The sequence below is a fragment of the Oncorhynchus mykiss genome, chromosome 5 (assembly GCF_013265735.2).
Source record: "Oncorhynchus mykiss isolate Arlee chromosome 5, USDA_OmykA_1.1, whole genome shotgun sequence".
NCBI lineage: Eukaryota > Metazoa > Chordata > Actinopteri > Salmoniformes > Salmonidae > Oncorhynchus > Oncorhynchus mykiss.
Window position 1 is genome coordinate 26,046,770 of NC_048569.1, and position 22,330 is coordinate 26,069,099.

Below are 22,330 nucleotides of genomic sequence, written 5' to 3' on the forward strand. Positions count from 1 at the left end.
TCCCTCCGCAAGGCTATCAAACAAGCTAAGCGTCAGTACAGAGACAAAGTAGAATCTCAATTCAACGGCTCAGACACAAGAGGCATGTGGCAGGGTCTACAGTCAATCACGGACTACAGGAAGAAATCCAGCCCAGTCACGGACCAGGATGTCCTGCTCCCAGGCAGACTAAACAACTTTTTTGCCCGCTTTGAGGACAATACAGTGCCACTGACACGGCCGGCAACGAAAACATGCGGTCTCTCCTTCACTGCAGCCGAGGTGAGTAAGACATTTAAACGTGTTAACCCTCGCAAGGCTGCAGGCCCAGACGGCATCCCCAGCCGCGCCCTCAGAGCATGCGCAGACCAGCTGGCCGGTGTGTTTACGGACATATTCAATCAATCCCTATACCAGTCTGCTGTTCCCACATGCTTCAAGAGGGCCACCATTGTTCCTGTTCCCAAGAAAGCTAAGGTAACTGAGCTAAACGACTACCGCCCCGTAGCACTCACTTCCGTCATCATGAAGTGCTTTGAGAGACTAGTCAAGGACCATATCACCTCCACCCTACCTGACACCCTAGACCCACTCCAATTTGCTTACCGCCCAAATAGGTCCACAGACGATGCAATCTCAACCACACTGCACACTGCCCTAACCCATCTGGACAAGAGGAATACCTATGTGAGAATGCTGTTCATTGACTACAGCTCGGCATTCAACACCATAGTACCCTCCAAGCTCGTCATCAAGCTCGAGACCCTGGGTCTCGACCCCGCCCTGTGCAACTGGGTACTGGACTTCCTGACGGGCCGCCCCCAGGTGGTGAGGGTCCCTCCCTGTTCACCCACGACTGCGTGGCCACGCACGCCTCCAACTCAATCATCAAGTTTGCGGACGACACAGCAGTGGTAGGCTTGATTACCAACAACGACGAGACGGCCTACAGGGAGGAGGTGAGGGCCCTCGGAGTGTGGTGTCAGGAAAATAACCTCACACTCAACGTCAACAAAACTAAGGAGATGATTGTGAACTTCAGGAAACAGCAGAGGGAACACCCCCCTATCCACATCGATGGAACAGTAGTGGAGAGGGTAGCAAGTTTTAAGTTCCTCGGCATACACATCACAGACAAACTGAATTGGTCCACTCACACAGACAGCATTGTGAAGAAGGCGCAGCAGCGCCTCTTCAACCTCAGGAGGCTGAAGAAATTTGGCTTGTCACCAAAAGCACTCACAAACTTCTACAGATGCACAATCGAGAGCATCCTGGCGGGCTGTATCACCGCCTGGTACGGCAACTGCTCCGCCCTCAACCGTAAGGCTCTCCAGAGGGTGGTGAGGTCTGCACAACGCATCACCGGGGTCAAACTACCTGCCCTCCAGGACACCTACACCACCCGATGTCACAGGAAGGCCATAAAGATCATCAAGGACATCAACCACCCGAGCCACTGCCTGTTCACCCCGCTATCATCCAGAAGGCGAGGTCAGTACAGGTGCATCAAAGCTGGGACCGAGAGACTGAAAAACAGCTTCTATCTCAAGGCCATCAGACTGTTAAACAGCCACCACTAACATTGAGTGGCTGCTGCCAACACACTGACACTGACTCAACTCCAGCCACTTTAATAATGGGAATTGATGGGAAATGATGTAAATATATCACTAGCCACTTTAAACAATGCGACCTTATATAATGTTACTTACCCTACATTATTCATCTCATATGCATACGTATATACTGTACTCTATATCATCGACTGTATCCTTATGTAATACATGTATCACTAGCCACTTTAAACTATGCCACTTTGTTTACATACTCATCTCATTTGTACATACTGTACTCGATACCATCTACTGTATCTTGCCTATGCTGCTCTGTACCATCACTCATCATATATCCTTATGTACATATTCTTTATCCCCTTACACTGTGTACAAGACAGTAGTTTTGGAATTGTTAGTTAGATTACTTGTTGGTTATTACTGCATTGTCGGAACTAGAAGCACAAGCATTTCGCTACACTCGCATTAACATCTGCTAACCATGTGTATGTGACAAATAAAATTTGATTTGATTTGATTTGATTTGTAAGACTGTGTGTGTGTGTGTTGTATTGTTATCTTTCAGTGCGTTTGGATCCGGAGAAACCCTACAGGCTGTGGTCGGCCTGAATAGATGGTTGATGGTTAGCAGGTTGCTAAACAAGCAGAGGGTGTGTTTCCTATGTTCTCTCTGTATGGCAGGCAGGCAGGCAGGCAGGCAGCTGCACAATATCAACATCACACTGACTTTACCTGATGGAAGCACTTTACTTTCTGAACAGCATTTTCAACTGTCTATTCTAAGATATCCACACAATAGCATTGTCGTGAAGTTGCTACCATTAATGCGATGAATGCTAGTTATCTAATAATTACATACCACGTTCAATTATTATGCAATTAATTTAAACATATAACAATTAATTAAGTAGTAATCTGGGGCACCACGGGAAATGTTTATTTAATGAGTTACCGTATCCCAAATTTATAAAAAAATATCAGAATATCTCGAGATACTATCCGTCATCCATCAATCATTTGCTCCTATTTCAGTCTCATTCTGAACGTCGTAATATCCTATAAATCTGCACGAACCCGGGTCTCCATGATGAATCATCTTACACCAATTGGCTTAATTATTGATTTACTAACCAACTAAATAATCACACAGAAATACATAAACACACACAAAGGATAGATTATACATTGATTACTACATAATGCAATGAAAGTCCCTAGTGGACTAACCCGATATGACGACAGGTTACACAATGAAAGGGGGGGTGCAAAAGAGCGGGAGGGGGAGAGACAAAGGAATTAAATTATCGTACATACAGTTGAGGAATACGCTCATCGTAAATGTGGATATTTAGCACCCTAACAACCGCTCATTCGTATTTTGAAACGCAAAGTACATATTTACTCTTGTATGTCTTTGTCGTCTCGCTCTGTTGAAATCACTCGATCAATCTGTGGAATAGTTCCACAGAAAGTCTCTGGTTATGTAAGTCTCTGGTTGTCCACCAGAGGTCACCATGTCCTCAGTAGTCGTAGCTTCTTGGTCTCGGAGTGTCTGTAAGAACAGATTTTCCAGAGGTGTACCACGCGGTGTTCAGTGGCGCTTGTCCGTCGCTCTGTTTGCTTAGAATAGATAGAGAAACCTACAGCCGTGGCCAAAAGTTTTGAGAATGACACCAATATTAATTTCCACAAAGTTTGCTGCTTCAGTGTCTTTAGATATTTTTGTCAGATGTTACTATGGAATACTGAAGTATAATTACAAGCATTTCATAAGTTTTCAAAGGCTTTTATTGACAATTACATGAAGTTGATGCAAAGAGTCATTATTTGCAGTGTTAACCCTTCTTTTTCAAGGCCTCTGCAATCCGCCCTGGCATGCTGTCAATTAACTTCTGGGCCACATCCTGACTGATGGCAGCCCATTCTTGCATAATCAATGCTTGGAGTTTGTCAGAATTTGTGCGGTTTTGTTTGTCCACCCGCCTCTTGAGGATTGACCACAAGTTCTCAATGGGATTAAGGTCTTGGGAGTTTCCTGGCCATGGACCAAAAATATAGATGTTTTGTTCCCCGAGCCACTTAGTTATCACTTTTGCCTTATGGCAAGGTGCTCCGCCATGCTGGAAAAGGCATTGTTCATCACCAAACTGTTCCTGGATGGTTAGAAGTTGCTCTCTGAGGATGTGTTGGTACCATTCTTTATTCATCGCTGTGTTCTTAGGCAAAATTGTGAGTGAGCCCACTCCCTTGGCTGAGAAGCAACCCCACATATAAATGGTCTCAGGATGCTTTACTGATGGCATGACACAGGACTGATGATAGCGCTCACCTTGTCTTCTTCGAACATTATTTTTTTCAGATGCCCCAAACAATCGGAAAGGGGATTCATCAGAGAAAATGACTTTACCCCAGTCCTCAGCAGTCCAATCCCTGTACCTCTTGCAGAATATAAGTCTGTCTCTGATGTTTTTCCTGGAGAGAAGTGGCTTCTTTGCTGCCCTTCTTGACACCAGGCCATCCTCCAAAAGTCTTCGCCTCTGTCACGACTTCTGCCGATGTCGTTGCCTCTCCTTGTTCGGGCGGTGCTCGGCGTTCGACGTCACCGGTCTTCTAGCCATCATTGATCCATTTTTCATTTTCCATTGGTTTTGTCTTGTCTTCCCACACACCTGTTTTCAATCCCATGCATTACCTGTTGTGTATTTAACCCTCTGTTTCCCCTCATGTCTTTGTCAGAGATTGTTTTATTGTCAGTGTTGTTATTTTGTTGTGTTGGTGCGCGACGGGTCCTCTTACCCATGTTTTTTCATGTCTGTACTTTTTAGTGTTATGGAGCATGTTCTGTTGACATTTATTAAAAGACTCCATTTACACTCCATTTTGACTCTCCTGCGCCTGACTTCCCTGCCACCTATACACACGACGCTGACAGCCTCACTGTGCATGCAGATGCACTCACACCTGCCTGCTGCCATTCCTGAGCAAGCTCTGTACTGGTGGTGCCCCAATCCCGCAGCTGAATCAACTTTAGGAGACGGTCCTGGTGCTTGCTGGACTTTCTTGGGCGGCCTGAAGCCTTATCACAACAATTGAACCGCTCTCCTTGAAGTTCTTGATGATCCGATAAATGGTTGATTTCGGTGCAATCTTACTGGCAGCAATATCCTTGCCTGTGAAGCCCTTTTTGTGCAAAGCAATGATGACAACACGTGTTTCCTTGCAGCTAACCATGGTTGACAGAGGAAGAACAATGATTCCAAGCACCACCCTCCTTTTGAAGCTTCCAGTCTGTTATTCGAACTCAATCAGCCTGACAGAGTGATCTCCAGCCTTGTCCTCGTCAACACTCACACTTCTGTTACTGAGAGAATCACTGACATGATGTTAGCTGGTCCTTTTGTGGCAGGGCTGAAATGCAGTGGAATTTTGGGGGGGGGATTCAGTTCATTTGCATGGCAAAGAGGGACTTTGCAATTAATTGCAATTCATCAAATCACTCTTCATAACATTCTGAAGTTTATGCAAATTGCCATCATACACACTGAGGCAGCAGACTTTGCGAAAATTAATATTTGTGTAATTCTCAAAACTTTTGGCCATGACTGTATAGTGGTGAGAGGAAACTGTTCTTTGTCTCTCGTCTTCGTTTGAGTTTCCTAGCCTGTTACGGATATACGTGCTGCTAGCGGGACACCTTGTCAACATCCGATAAAATTGTAAAACGCGAAATTCAAACTACAGTATTATACATACTGTATTTAACATTCATGACAATATACGTGTAAAACGTCAAAATAATGCTTAACTTCTTGTTTATCCAGCCACAGTGTCAGCTTTCAAAAAGGCTTTGCGGCGAAAGCACACCATGCGATTATCTGAGGACAGTGCCCCGCATACAAATGCATGAAAATCATTTTTCAACCAGGCAGTTGCGACACAAAAGTCAGAAATAGCGATATAATAAATGCCTTACCTTTGAAGATCTTCTTCTGTTGGCACTCCAAAAGGTCCCAGTTACATCACAAATGGTCAATTTGTTCGCTAAAGTCTTTCTTTATATCCATAAAAACTCAGTTTAGCTGGCGCGCTTCAGTCAATAATCCACTGGTTTCCCTTCATCAAAATGTATATAAAATTAATCTAAACAAGTCAAACAACGTTTATAATCAAACCTTAGGTACCCTAATACGTAAATAAACTATAAAATTCAAGACGGAGGATCGTTATTGTCTTTACAAGAGATAAAGACATGGAAACACTACAGCCAAAATGAGAGCCACATAGAAGAACTACAACTTCTACCTCATTTTTACAAAAACTAGCGGAACTAGTGGAAGCCCTAGGAACTGCAATCTGGGAGGATTTAGCCTTATAATAAAAGTGACAGTCATTGAAAATAGTGGTAGGCTGAAAATGTTTTTTTGGGGGGATGGTTTGTCCTCTGGGTTTTGCCTGCCATTTCAGTTATGTTATACTCACAGCCATTATTTTAACAGTTTTAGAAACTAGAGTGTTTTCTATCGAAATCTACCAATTATATGCATATCCTAGCTTCTGGGCCTGAGTAACATGCAGTTTACTTTGGGTACGCTTTTCATTCGGACGTCAAAATACTGCCTCCTAGCCCAAAGAGGCTAGGCTAACAGTGCATAAACAGCTGCAGACTGAATGTTCCTGTGTAGTCTTCTTCTTCGAGAGGAATGAGTTTCAGAGGGTCTCAACATTTTTTGGTATTGTAGTCTTCAAACCATTTCGTAATGTATTCAGCTCGCGCTGCACGTATACTGGTCTTAAGTTTTAAACCATTTCTCAGCCATGTAGCCACCACTCCACGCTGTCTGGTCTGTAGAGATTCCAACCATTTCAACATGTGGATGATCCTCACGTTCTCTGGTCTAATATATTAATTCATCAGCAAGTCCTTTAAGCCCTTGCCTTGGAGGGCGGTTCCATCCCGTTGCCACAATGTCTGTGCTCACGTGGACGTGGTTACTGACTTGGCAAAAGTCTATATGAAAAACCATTGTCTCATTTAGGAGGCTAAAATCACATTTAATCTTCTCACAAATAGTTTAATATTTACTCATATAAGTTTTACAACATTTAGATGTAAACCTGACACTTTGAATGCGTACACTTTCAGAGATACAGTTGTTTAGTTATACTGTCCTTAATGATATCGCATAACAACAACTGATTTGATATGATTATTGTTTAAGTCCCACCAACCATTTCCCACAATATTTACTTTAGAAATATTGTTTCATTGTCCAACCTTTTGATGTTACAGTACTGCAAAATCTCTTTCTGTTGTAACGAAGGGATTTTTAACTTCCATTTCTGCAGAGTGGGAGAGAGTTCCTGCAAGGTATTTATGACCATAATAAAACTGGCCAACTCCCCCAGGAGTGGGGGGGGTCTTGAAATCTTTTGTTAGCCGGCACCTTTGATCTCCATCCAGGAGGACATTTTACCGCTGTATGAAAATGCCATGTATTAGGCCATTCATACACCATCAATATACCATTCATATACCTTTGATACGTCATTTATATACTGTACCATTCATACATGGTAAGTTAAACACCAGCAATGGATCATATAATATTCTGTCTTTTCCAGAAATGCCAATTCTTGCAATGAAATTAGAAATATATGATAGTGTACAGGTTAAGTATGTACTGTATGTCTAATGAGAGAATAGACTGGCCCTCATCAACATTTCACCTGATAAGCAGCTTATTTGTAAAAATTGTAGATCTGCATTTCCTGGAATGAGACAGTTATAGGGTGGAACCAATGGCAGAATGAATCAAATTGTTCTTACTTTCCTGCGTTTGGAGCAAAGTGCTGATAATTACTCTGAAAGCATTGCATTTTATATTTCAGACGCCTTTCCAATGCCGGCGGGGGGAGGTGGAGCGCGCATTGTTAAAGTGTGGCAGTACATTAATGTGTCTATGAGAATATGAACTGTAATTGATCCGCTGTTGCTGATGATAGGAGAAACCGCCAGGCACCGGGCCCACCTGAGGCCCCAAATCTGCACTCACATTTCTAAGAAAAGGAGCTCATCCATTTGGCTAGTGTTTAATTAATAGTTTTTGGGATCCATGGCAAAACAGATTGCTGTGGTAGTTTTTACGCAGCAGTGAAGGTGATTCATAGCACTTCAGGGGTGCCTCCCAAAAGGCAGCCTATTCACTATCGGGCCCTGGCCAAAAGTAGTGCACTATATACTATGTGGGACGCAGCCCAGCAGTTCTCCTTTAGTTCACTACATTCTGTCTCATTGGCCTTTAAAGTGCCACTTAAGCAGCCTTGGAGTCTCATAACAACTGATGTAGCCCGGCTCATTAAGCTAGCCGCTCGCCAGTAGTCTTGATATCGGCCATCTACAGTTGAAGTCAGAAGTTAACATACACTTAGGTTGGAGTCATAAAAACTTGTTTTTCAACCACTCCACAAATTTCTTGTTAACAAACTATAGTTTTGGCAAGTTGGTTAGAATGCTTGGGGTCATTGTCCATTTGGAAGACCCATTTGTGGCCAAGCTTTAACTTCCTGACTGATGTCTTGAGATGTTGCTTCAATATATCCAAATAATTTTCCCCCTCATGATGCCATCTATTGTGTGAAGTGCACCAGTCCCTTCTGCAGCAAAGCACCCCCACAACATGATGCTGCCACCCCCGTGCTTCACGGTTGGGATGGTGTTCTTCGGCTTGCAAGCCTCCCCCTTTTTCCTCCAAACATAACAATGGTCATTATGGCCAAACAGTTCTATTTTTGTTTCATCAGACCAGAGGACATTTCTCCAAAAAGCATTATCTTTGTCCCCATGTGCAGTTGCAAACCGCAGTCTGGCTTTTTTATGGCTGTTTTGGAGCAGTGGCTTCTTCCTTGCTGAGCGGCCTTTCAGGTTATGTCAATATAGGACTCGTTTTACTGTGGATATAGATACTTTTGTATCTGTTTCCTTCAAAATCTTCACGACCTTTGCTATTATACTGGGATTGATTTGCACTTTTCGTACCAATGTACGTTCATTTCTAGGATGCAGAACACGTCTCCTTCCTGAGCGGTATGACGGCTGCGTGGTCCCATGCTGTTTATACTTGCGTACTATTGTTTGTACAGATGAACGTGGTACCTTCAGGGGTTTGCAATTGCTTCCAAGGATGAACCAGACATGTGGAGGTCTACAAATTTTTTTCTGAGGTCTTGGCTGATTTCTTTTGATTTTCCCATGATGTCAAGCAAAGAGGCACTGAGCTTGAAGGTAGGCCTTGAAATACATCCATAGGTACACCTCCAATTGACTCAAATTATGTCAATTAGCCTATCAGAAGCTTCTAAAGCCATAACATAATTTTCTGGAATTTTCCAAGCTGTTTGAAGGCACAATCAACTTAGTGTATGTAAACTTCTGACCCACTGGAATTGTGATATAGTGAATTATAAGTGAAATAATATGTCTGTAAACAATTGCTGGAAAAATGACTTGTGTCATGCACAAAGAAGATGTCCTAGCCAACTTGCCAAAACTATAGTTTGTTAACAAGGAATTTGCGGAGTGTTTGAAAAACCGAGTTTTTATTACTCCAAACTAAGTGTATGTAAACTTCCAACTGCAAATGTATGTATTCAGACCCTTTACTCAGCACCTTTGGCAGCTATTACAGCCTTGAGTCTTCTTGGGTATGACGCTACAAGCTTGGCACACCTCTATTTTGGGAGTTTCTCCCATTCTTCTCTGCAGATCCTCTCAAGTTCTGTCAGGTTGGATGGTGTGCATTGCTCCACAGCTATTTTTAGGTCTCTCCAGAGATGTTCAGTCGGGTTCATGTTGATCCATTCATCTTTGCCTCGATCCCGACTAGTCTCCCTGTCCCTGCTTCTGAAAAACATCCCCACAGCATGATGCTGCCACCACCATGCTTCACCTTAAGCATGGTGCCAGGTTTCCTCCATACGTGACGCTCTGGCATTCAGGCCAAAGAGTTCATTCTTGGTTTCATCAGACCAGCGAATCTGGTTCCTCATGGTCTGAGAGTATTTAGGTTCCTTTTGGCAAACTCCAAGCAGGCTTTCTTGTGCCTTTTACTGAGTAGCTTCCATCTGGAAACTCTACCAAAAAGGCCTGATTGGTGGAGTGCTGCAGAGATGGCTGTCCTTCTGGAAGGTTCTCCCATCTCCACAGAGGAACTCTGGAGCTCTGTCTGAGTGACCATCGGGTTCGTGGTCAACTTCCTGACCAAGCCCTTCTCACCCGATTGCTTAGTTTGGCCAGGCGGCTGGCTCTCGGAAGAGTCTTGGTGGTTCCAAACTTATTCCGTTTAAGAATGATGTGTGTTCTTGGGGACCTTCAATGCTGCAGAAATGTTATGGTACCCTTCCCCAGATCTGTGCCTCGACACAATCCTGTCTCGGAGCGGATACTGTTTTCAATTTGTCATTATGGGGTATTGTGTGTAGATTGTAAGGCTTTAACTTAACAAAATGTGGAAAAAGTCTAGGGGTCGGAATACTTTCCAAAGGCACTGTAGCTAATTTGATGCAATAGTAACTATACAAGGTTATATAATATATAGGAAATATAGAAATGCAAATGGAAGAGGTGTTGCCATGCATCTCCAGAGTCATATTCCTGTTAAGCTGAGAGAGGATCTCATGTCAGATGATGTGGAACTAATATGGCTACAGGTTCATCTGCCTCACCTGAAGCCTATTCTCGTAGGAAGTTGCAATAGACCACCAAGTGCTAAAAGTCAGTATTTAGACTATATGTGTGAAATGTTGGAAAATGTATGTGATATCAATAGAGAGGTATATTTTCTAGGTGACCTAAATATTGACTGGTTGTCATCAAACTGCCCACTGAAAAAGAAGCTCCAAGCTGTAACCAGTGACTGTGATCTGGTTCAAGTCATTAGTTAACCTACCAGGGTATTTACAAAAATAACTGGAAATAAATCATCCACATTTATTGATCAAAACTTTACTAATGTTGGAGAAATCTGCTCTAAAGCAGGATCCACACCCATTGGATGTAGTGATCATAATGTAGTAGTTCCTAAAATTGTGTATAAATGCTCATACAAGAGGTTTTGCAAGGATTCCTATGTCGAAGATGTGAAATATATTTGTTGGTCTGATGTGTGTAATGAGGAACATCTGGACGCTGCACTTGAAGCATTTATGAAACTGCTTCTTCCGGTTACTGATAGGCTCCCATCAAGAAACTATCAATAGTAACTAGCAATAGGCTGGTGATAAATATCTCAACTTAAAAGCATCATTTTTCTGACAAATCCCTCTCTCAATGCTAAACCTCATTTAGATCTATTATTGAATTATGTGGCTATTGAGCAAGTTGAGGAGACTAAACTGCTCGGTGTAACCCTAGATAGCAAGCTTTCATGGTCAAAACATATATAGACTCAATGGTTACTAAAATGGGAAGAGGTCTGTCCATGATAGGGCATTGCTCTGCCTTCTTGACATCTCAGTCGACCAGACACGTCCTACAGGCCCTAGTTTTGACACACCTGGACTACTGCCCAGCTGTGTGGTCATGTGTGGCAAAGAAGGACAGTTGGTCTAGAACAAAGCAACACATATCACAGTCAGATGTGGAGGGAAAGTGTCAGTACCATGCATTTCAATCTCTCCTGGCTCAAAGTTGAGGAGGATTGATTGCATCACTATTGGCCTTTGTGTGAGGTATTGATGTGTTGAAGGTACCGAACTGTCTGATCAAGCAGCTGGCACAGTTCGGACACTCATCGGTCAGCAAAGACATGCAACCTGTTGTCTGCTTGCTGTTTGGGGTTTTAGGCTGGGTTTCTGTACAGCACTTTGAGATATCAGCTGATGTACGAAGGGCTATATAAATACATTTGATTTGATTTGATTTGGTCTTCAGTCCCCAGGTCCAGAACAGAGGCTGGAAAACGTATAGTATTAAATAGAGCCATGACTACATGGAACTCTCTGTAACTCAAGCTAGCAATAAAACCAGTTTAAAAAAACATATAAAAGAACAGCTTACTGCACAAAGAGGACTGTGAAGAGACACAGCCATTTTATTCATCATGTATTGTAATTTGCACTGTGCTATGTATTAGACCTAAATATAATGTGTATGTACTGATATGTAGGCTATGTGTAACGTTGTAAATGTATGTAGTTCAGTCCTTGACTAATAATGTTCTGTACTATGTATTCTGTCATGTTTCATGTGGACCTCAGGAAGAGTAGCTGCTGCTTTTAAATAAATACAACATACCAAACCAATGCAAATGTCCTTTCTGGCCCAACTGTATTTCCCCCTCTCATTTGTAATCATATAATCACATTCTGAACATTCTAAACACATGCCACTGCCAGCAAAGACCCAATTACTTCTTATGATCCCCTAATTGGCCCTCTTTTGTTAAGCTAATGTTTACACATGCTCTGTTTAGTACGTCTGTGTTTCTGTTCCCCTGTCGATGCTAACGTTACCACACACACACATTCCTCTCTTTCTCACTGAGCACTGAGCTGTTTCCCTCATCCCTGTTCATCTCTCAGATGTTTTATAATTCCCTTCGGACACAGCGGTAAATACACAGGGAGTGGCAGTGTGTGTGTGCACGTGTGTCAATGTGTGTGCATTCATGTGTGCATGCCAGTTAAATAAACCGGCCAAGCGACGCCAATTACCGGGAACAATTAGCCTTGAGTGTTTCCACTATAGGAGCCAAGACGTCCACGTAGCCACATAAAAAACAGTTTTACCAGGATACAAGGAAAGAGCCTTTTCTCTGGGTGGCATAAATCCATTGGTCCTTCTAGAGGTTCAATGTGGGAATTCAACCTACCACAACCCTTTTATCTGAGACACACACACACACACACATACACGCATGCATAGTACTGGTCCTGTAGCATATATGGGTGTGTCTGGATTTTCATTGGGGAACTTGTTTTGTACGGTCTTGCCTGATTGCCACTGTATATTACTTGGCTTTACCATTTCTTCTTATTTCCCTTTATTTCCCATTACCACCCATTATGTGTCGTTGGTATGGGCCTTACCGATGCACTCCATCAGGCACCGTCCCAGTCCGTACTTTCCTGCTGGGACACACCACATTAGGACTGCTGCTGCTGCCACTGTAGAGAAGCTCTGCTCTAAATTACTGTTGTTACCCCCCTCTTCTCCTTTCACCTCTCTCTCCCTTCGACCTTCCCCACTTCTGCCTCTCCTCACATCCCCTCTTCCTAATTACTACTCTACCAAACTGTATCTGCCCTTTCAGTTTCCATTTAATCTAAACAGTTAATTTTCCGGCTTCCTATTCTCTTTCCCCTAAATGCAAAGGAACGTTTCTGGGCCCAGCAAGGCGGCACGTACCAGAGGGAGAGAGCCTGTTGGATCACATAAATCACAGCAGTACAGACTCAGAGGCTGCTTGGCAAAGACGCACATCTAGTCCCTTACTGTCAGACTCACTAGAATATGAAGTCTGTTCCTTTATCTGCATCTCCTCCTCTAGAATACTGATGATGTTAGTGCCACAATAGGCTTTTCAGGTGTAATCTCTGGTGACAGAATGGAGGTAGCCAGCTAGCTGACACAAGATTTGGGTCCCAAGATTATTAGGTGAGATTGATCAATTTAGAAGTGTTTGTAATGGCACTTTCATTATGCATCTGTGATTGTAATGTGAACTGTAACTGTAACTAGTGTAACTAGTGCTCTGAGCCAGGTGTCAAACCCTGATGAAGGCTGTGTCTGAAATGTGTTGGTTTTAACAATAAAGATGCTTTAATTTGTTATGGCATTTTTTTGTTGGGGTGGGTAACAGGTCCAGTATTCATTTAAATTCATATATTCAGTTTACATAACAGTTTACATGTACCCGTGGGCTGACACTCAAAAGAAAAACAAAATAAATACATACAAAGAAATTATCATATTGATCACACAGGATTTTGTATTAATAAAATTGACATTTAAAGAAAAATAAACAAACGTTTCCACCCCTTCCCCCCGCCTATCAACCCAGGTAGTTGTCAGCCCCCCCATATCTCTATATGCCCACCCCCACCACTTATCCCATAAGCCCCCCCACTCTCATAAACAAGCGAGATACTTTTACATGCATAATCCTGCCCCGCCTCTCGGCAACCAGAGAAAAACCTCCCCATACCACCCTTTCCCCATAGGCTTAGATTATTTGTACAGTATGTGTTGTGCTTTATAAGTTCTTTATATTATTGTATGTGTTGGGCTTTATAAGTTCTTTATATTATTGTATGTGTTGTGCTTTATAAGTTCTTTATATTATTGTATGCGTTGGGCTTTATAGGTTATTTATATTATTGTATATGTTGTGCTTTATAAGTTCTTTATATTATTGTATGTGTTGTGCTTTATAAGTTCTTTATATTATTGTATATGTTGTGCTTTATAAGTTCTTTATATTATTGTATGTGTTGGGCTTTATAGGTTATTTATATTATTGTATATGTTGTGCTTTATAAGTTCTTTATATTATTGTATGTGTTGGGCTTTATAGGTTATTTATATTATTGTATATGTTGTGCTTTATAAGTTCTTTATATTATTGTATGTGTTGTGCTTTATAAGTTCTTTATATTATTGTATGTGTTGGGCTTTATAGGTTATTTATATTATTGTATATGTTGTGCTTTATAAGTTCTTTATATTATTGTATGTGTTGTGCTTTATAAGTTCTTTATATTATTGTATATGTTGTGCTTTATAAGTTCTTTATATTATTGTATGTGTTGTGCTTAATAGGTTATTTATATTATTGTATGTGTTGTGCTTAATAGGTTATTTATATTATTGTATGTGTGGGGCTTTATAGGTTATTTATATTATTGTATGTGTGGGGCTTTATAAGTTCTTTATATTATTGTATGTGTTGTGCTTAATAGGTTATTTATATTATTGTATGTGTTGGGCTTTATAGGTTGTTTATATTATTTGTATGTGTGGGGCTTTATAGGTTGTTTATATTATTTGTATGTGTTGTGCTTAATAGGTTATTTATATTATTGTATGTGTGGGGCTTTATAGGTTATTTATATTATTGTATGTGTGGGGCTTTATAGGTTATTTATATTATTTGTATGTGTTGGGCTTTATAGGTTGTTTATATTATTGTATGTGTGGGGCTTTATAGGTTATTTATTTATTTATTTATTTTTTTATTTTACCTTTATTTAACCAGGCAAGTCAGTTAAGAACAAATTCTTATTTTCAATGACGGCCTGGGAACAGTGGGTTAACTGCCTGTTCAGGGGCAGAACGACAGATTTGTACCTTGTCAGCTCGGGGGTTTGAACTCGCAACCATTTATATCATTTATATTATTGTATGTGTTGGGCTTTATAGGTTGTTTATATTATTTGTATGTGTGGGGCTTTATAGGTTGTTTATATTATTTGTATGTGTTGTGCTTAATAGGTTATTTATATTATTGTATGTGTTGGGCTTTATAGGTTGTTTATATTATTTGTATGTGTTGTGCTTAATAGGTTATTTATATTATTGTATGTGTTGGGCTTTATAGGTTGTTTATATTATTTGTATGTGTTGTGCTTAATAGGTTATTTATATTATTGTATGTGTTGGGCTTTATAGGTTGTTTATATTATTTGTATGTGTGGGGCTTTATAGGTTGTTTATATTATTTGTATGTGTGGGGCTTTATAGGTTGTTTATATTATTTGTATGTGTGGGGCTTTATAGGTTGTTTATATTATTTGTATGTGTGGGGCTTTATAGGTTGTTTATATTATTTGTATGTGTGGGGCTTTATAAGTTATTTATATTATTTGTATGTGTTGGGCTTTATAAGTTGTTTATATATGAATAAGATTACATGGACAGTGGGGACCTGATCCTAGATCAGCACTCCTACTCTGAGACGATTGATGCGTACAGCGCTAGGAGAATAGTCTGGAAGACAGGCTTTTTTAGAATCTGACTGTTTGACAGTACAACAAAGGAATAGTATGATTTTTTCACACATGGATGCATTCAACGCAACACATTGCACAAACATGATTGCAGTTACAGCAGACTATCAGAAATCAATGAGGGACAACTCAGAGTGTTTTGTCTCAGCATATCAAGTGTGTGTGTGTGTGTGTGTGTGTGTGTGTGTGTGTGTGTGTGTGTGTGTGTGTGTGTGTGTGTGTGTGTGTGTGTGTGTGTGTGTGTGTGTGTGTGTGTGTGTGTGTGTGTGTGTGTGTGTGTGTGTGTGTGTACACAGGTGCATGCTTGCATGTGTGAATGTATGATTGATTGCCAGAATGATCTGTATGTACTCCGTGCTTTGAAGTGCTTGCTCATGTATGAATAGATGATTTGGATGATTTGTGAAATATTGACTCATCTCTTTCCCCTGCTCTCTTCTCCTCCCCTACTCCCCCCTCTCCTCTCATCCACCTTCTCATCTCCTCTCCTCTCCTCTCTCTAGGTGTTGAAGGGCAGTAAGAAGCTGTCCCTGTCGGTGCAGTCGGTGGGGCGTATCCCAGGGGGTTATGTCACTAACCATGTGTACACCTGGGTGGACCCTCAGGGTCACAGTGTTCCCCCTCCCCCTGACCTCCCAGAGCACCGCAGTGCCACCCTGAGACGCACCGACAGCCAACGACGCAGCACCATGCAGATACTGCAGGAGGGAGATGAGAAGAAGGTGAGCCTGTTTTCTATGTACACACACACACAAATACACATATACCAGCACTCTAGTTCTGTAGGGTCTGCTGTGATGTGCATGGTTTGATCCTATAGTTGGTTGGTTGTTAGGGTGACAGGTCACTGAACACACACACAGGTGCCCACTCAGACTGAGCATTCACATTACCACTGGCCTCTGAAACGGCTTAGTTTAGCATTTAAGAGTGTAATTTAGTGTTGGGCGTTTCCAGATTCAGCTGTTCAGGGATTTCACATAAATCGTCATGTTTTATTGTCTCGACAAATTAGTCCACTTCACTCTTCTTAGACAACAATAACTCACTTACAAATAGCTGCTCAATTTGTTTTAAAAAAAGACAGGGCATTCAGAATCTTAGACAATGCTGGATGCTTTTTGAATGCTTTTTTTATGTCAAATCTCTCTCTCCCCCTCCCTCCACTTCTCTGTCAGGTGAACCTGGTATTGGACGATGGCCGTTCACTAGGTCTGATGATCCGGGGTGGGGCAGAGTATGCCTTGGGGATCTACATCACCGGAGTGGACCGGGGTTCTGCCGCAGAGTGTGGTGGACTTAAGGTAACCACCGACATGGCTTGCGTCCCAAATGGCACCTTTTCCCTACATAGTGCACTTCTTTTGAACCTCTTGTGACATATTTCCTTAGCTAGCGCAAGCTTCTGAGAATACCACCAACCCAGCTAGCACTCACTCACACACACATACACACACATACAAACATTCACAATATGTCTGATAAGACAGGCATGTTAATTAAGGAGGTCACCAGAACTGTCCATAATGCTGAATATCATCTCTCTCTCTCTCTCTCTCTCTCTCTCTCTCTCTCTCTCTCTCTCTCTCTCTCTCTCTCTCTCTCTCTAGTTTATCACACATTAGGTCATTAAGGGACAGGAAAGACAGTTGAAGTGTGGCCACTGCTGAAGGATCAGACTCCCATCAATGGCTCACACTCATGGCAGGATATTGATCCTCCGTGTTAGTAGCGACTGACAAGACCTCCCAAGGGAAATTTAGGGTGAGAGAAAGCGGGAGGGAGGGCGAGAGACAGAGGTAGACAAAGATGGAGAAGGAGGCTCAAAGGCTCAACATCATCATTACATTCGAGAGGGGCTTCAAGGGAAAAGATGTCTGTTTCTTTCTCTCCATCCACCTCTCTTTGCTGTGTTCCAGACTCTTGTCTTTTTACCTCTGTCCATCTCCCTCCCTCACTCCATCTCTCTCTTGCTTTCTCCTTATGCTTCATTGTCATCTTAAAGACAATTTGCCTGTGTGTGCTTGTTGAGTGGAGGGGATTGTTTTGGTTCTGTTTTTTCTGAAATCTTCAACTAGTCATTTTTTACATTTTTTACATCTCTGAGTTTTGATGCATGGTGGTTTGATGTGATTTGATAGGGAAGGCAATGTTGTCATCTGAATATATTGAAATGGGGACATGGCTATGGACCAGTTATGTCCTCTGTTCTAGTGAGCAGCATGTAGACATTTCACTTTGGGCCATGAGGAAAAAGAAAGGGGAGGCATTGGAGCAGGATCTAAATATAGCCCCGTCTCTGATGTGTTGGGCCCATACCGTTTTTTGACAGGGGGGAGAATGAACAACGCTTCAATGGACACCTGGTATCCTGGTGCCGAGACACACGCTTTTGACGACTTTCAGGGAGCATAGGTCAAAACACGGACACGCACACACTCCCACACACAATGGATTCAACATGCATCCATACAGTATGCTGCAACCTTAATGTGCGTTATTACCGTAAAACTTCAATTAAATGCTGAGGCTCAAATAGCCACCTGTCCCTTTTAACAGCTGGCCAATGGCACACATTTCAGCAAATAAAAGCCCATGCTATTAATTAAAGTTTTACAATAGTCTATTCCAGTGTATAGTTTTGTTTTTCTGTAATGTTCCAGCCCGGTTCTCTGTAATGGCCCCCTGTGTACTGTTATGAGGGACAGTGTGGTGGGAGACCCAGCTCCCAGCTGGAGCCAGCTGGGCTGACACTTTGACTGATGGGGTTATTACAGGCGTAGCAGGCAGGTCCATCTCCACCCTTGCCCCTCTATGGAACGGACCTGGCCCTCCGGACCTCGTTGAAGACCTTTTTGCGGCCCCCGGGGTAAAATGAGTTTGACACCCCTTAACACTACTTTTGACGAGAGCCCTATGGGCCCTGGTAAAGGTAGTGTACTACATAGGGAAAAGGGTGCCATGTGGGATGCAGACAAGGGCCTCTATTTTAACAAATCTAATGGAATGGGTAAGCTAAGTGAATAGCGGTAGCTCTGTAGGTTTGGGGGTGTGTCAGAAATATTTTTGCTACCACAATTATGGTTTGCAGTTGCTGGCGGTGGCGTGAAAGGGCTGGGTTTTTCTGAACAAACAAGTTGTGGGTGTGTCGAGGCTTGCTCCCTCCCTGGCCAATCAGAATGTGCTCCATGGTTAAATACGTGGTTGCTTCAAGTTGTGTATTTAAGGCATTTTATGTATTGCGTTGTCATCAACTCCAATTGGAATGTTAGTCCATTATAGCCTAGTCCGTTAATTAGTCTGCCCCATTTGCAAAATATGTTGAACATGTTTGCAGTCCATATTGTTCTAATTGCATTGCTTCAATATCGAAATACAGAGTTAAACTACGGCATTCACATTGATATAGAGGCTAGGGATAGACATGCCAAACATAGTTAATAAGCAAGATACAATTTAGTAGGTTATTGATAAGGTCTTAAAAGACCTTAAAAGACAGATTCTAACCAAATCTGAATACAAACAAAACAACAACTTACAGACTTTGGCAAAAGGTCAAATCAACAAAACACAGTTCAAACGGTTTGTTACAGATTCTATATAGTTTTGGAAACAGAAAACTGTATGTAACTGTATTGCAGAATGTCGGCCAAAATCAATCTCGCACCATCTTCTCCCACTGGGCTTCCTCTCATCACCATATTTGGTATTTTTTTATTTTTTTTATTTCACCTTTATTTAACCAGGTAGGCAAGTTGAGAACAAGTTCTCATTTACAATTGCGACCTGGTATGAGTGGAAACGTCAACCGGATGCTTCACATTTATACATCCGGTGAAATATATCATTTCTCTAGCTGTGTGTTAGCGTTCTGTGGAGTGGTGAGGAAAAGGAGGAGCTCCGCAGACTCTTGTACCCCTTTCAGATACGGCATGTTTGTTTGTCTGAAAGGGTACACCACGGCTTTTTAAATGGCACCACAACACCTTCTCTAAAGATAGTTTTGAAGCGCCACTGAACTGGCATTTATCTTGTCTGTAAAGTAATGCCACTTCTGAAGCAGAACTAAAAAAACATCATACCAGTCGCCATAGAGGGACAAGAAAGCAAGAAAGAGGGTGATGGCAAAAGCAAGCCAGTATGCCGGTATGAATTGCTATGGTGATTTCAGTAAACAATCAGTGAAAATCAACATGCGGTAGAAATATAACAGCACGGCAGATGGCAAACGTTTAAATAATTTAACTCAGGCGACAAGTCCTGTCTACTGTGGCAGCTGACGGCATTCAAACGCCAACCTCAATGGCATTTGTGCTCTCATTGAAAACATCGAAACACTTCACAAGGCAACCAGAAATGTCAATCAAATGATCTCGAGCTGCCTGCGTGCAGTCTGTCTTCCTGCTGCCTGCAGGCAGACCATTCGCTCCTAAGAAAAGCACTTTGAGGTTTGTTAAATACATGACTTACCAATACATTTAGTAGAAAGCAAACACATCTATCTTCCCTACCATAAAAAAAATGCAAATAAAAAATGTGTGTTATGGTGTGTTATGGAGCCAACAATGATGGGCGATGCACACTTAAGCAGACCAGGATCCAATTGGTCGGCCTCTGTTGATTTCATGTTGTTTATTGCTAGCAAAGCATCCAGGTCTTATTTTTCTGTAAATATCCTAAAAGAAAATCTTTGACTCTGATTTCCCTGAAAATTCAGTAAGTTTCCACTATCAGGGTCAAGCCCAATATCATTGTGAATAGGCTTAGATGTTATTTCAAAGACAGAGCTCGCTGATATAACATGGTGATTAAATGCATCATTAATGTAATTTTTTCCCGTAATGAAGCAAGTGTCTGAATTAATTTGTTGTGGCAGAGGAGGAAGTAGAACCCTTCAGGGATTTGACAGTTTTCCAGAATTTAGCCAGGTTCCCATTACAATCTGAAAAAACCATTACATATTAATCAGATTTAGCCTTTCTGATTTGTTTTACACAATGTTTCCTCAGTTGCTTAAAATCTTACCAGTCCGGGCCTAAGCCTGTGTTCCTAGCCTTGACCCAAACATCCTCTTTTTTATGAATGACTTCTGATAATTCCGGAGTGTACCAGGCAGGTCACTAAAATAAACATCATGAAAAAAAGCCTTTTCACTGAAGTTTTTAAAGTTCCTCGTTGTGATGATTACAAGGCTTCAATTTTTGTATTCTCACATCTCTACCACAAACAACTGGGCAAAGGTCACTAATGTCTTGGGCAAAGACACCAGTAGAAGCATATTTCTTTGGTGTATTCTGTAAAATACAATCAATCAGAGTTAACTGTGAAGGATCTTTGGGGTTGAACTGTGTAGGCTTAGTCACCAGCTGAGTTTGGTTGAGATCATTACACGCCTTTTAGATTGTCTAAAGCCTGCAATTTCCAATTATAATTTAGGTCACCCAGCATAATAATTTCTGATTTAGTAAAAGAAGACAAACTAGTTAACTCCTCGAGTGCACAACGGTTAGCTGAGAGAGGACGATATACTCTTATAACAGTTATGGAAACATTTTTCCCCAGACAAAGGCATAAAGATAGCAGCTAAAGTTATTTGGCAAGATAAATGGATTTCAGTAAAGAGACAGAGAAAGGACTTTAATAAGAATTGCTACTCCACCATCTGTACCCTGTTTGTCAGCTCTGAACACATTATAACCCTCAATATTAGTCCAGAATGTTCTGCCCAGAGAACAGCACATGGCTGGGGTGTGTGGGGTCTTTGATGATGCCTCATGCTCAGGCCCTGTTTTGAGTAGATGTCCTGGTTGGATGGAAGCATGGTTCCAGTGATCTTCACCACCCGCTGCAGGGCTTTGCAGTCGTGGATGGAGCAATTTCCGTATCAAACCGTGATGCAACCGGTCAGAACACTCTCAATGGTGCAGCGGTAGTTTATGGAGAGGCGTGCCGAATTTCTTCAGCCACCTTAGGAAGTAAAGACACTGTTGCACCCTCTTGACAAGAATGGTGGTGTTGTTGGTCCATGGTCCTCGGTGATGTGGACGCCGAATAACTTAAAACTCATGACTCTCTCTACTACATCCCCATTGATGTGGATCAGGGCATGTTCCCTACTCTGCTTCCTGAAGTCAACAATTAATTATTTTGTTTTGCTGATATTGTCATGACACCACAATGCTAGTTCACTTCCTCCCTATAAGCTGACTTGTGGTTGTTGGTTATCAGGCCTACAACCGTGGTGTCGACAGCAAACATGATGATGGGGTTGATGTCGTGCAAAGCCATGCAGTCGTGGGTGAACAGGGAGTACAGCAGAGGACTGTGTTAAGAGTCAGTGTGGAGGAGGTGTCTGCCCGTCAGGAAGTCCAGGATCCATTTGCAGAGGGTGGTGCGGAACTGTAGTCAATGAACAGCATTCTCACATAGGTAATCCTCTTGTCCAGATGTGTTACGACCGTGTGAATAGCGGTGGAAATGGCATCTTCCATGAATCTGCTGTGTTGGAGCAGTAAGCACATTAGAGTGGGTCCAGTGTGCCTGGCATGCCAGCCTTGATGTGGGCCATGATCAGCCTCTCAAAGCACTTAATGATGACCGAAGTGAGCGCGACGGGGCTATAGTCATCTGGGCATGTCATTCAAACAAAGAGATGCCTCTCTGGCTACCAGTGCATATTTCCAAACTATGCATATAATGACACTTTCTAAAAACTATGCTGGTATTCTTTTGTCCATAACTACTGTTTATTAAATAATTTATAAATGGCA

The 22,330-nt window shown here is 42.0% G+C and overlaps 1 protein-coding gene across 1 annotated transcript in view; it reads left to right on the plus strand.

The window, feature by feature from the left end:
• whrna (whirlin a) overlaps positions 1 to 22,330 on the plus strand; it is a 153,974-nt gene that overhangs the window by 51,122 nt on the left and 80,522 nt on the right. The window contains exons 2-3 of the mRNA XM_021602252.2: positions 16,064 to 16,282; positions 16,739 to 16,864. Of these exons, the coding sequence (XP_021457927.2) occupies positions 16,064 to 16,282; positions 16,739 to 16,864 (345 nt within the window). The remainder of the gene's footprint in view (positions 1 to 16,063; positions 16,283 to 16,738; positions 16,865 to 22,330) is intronic.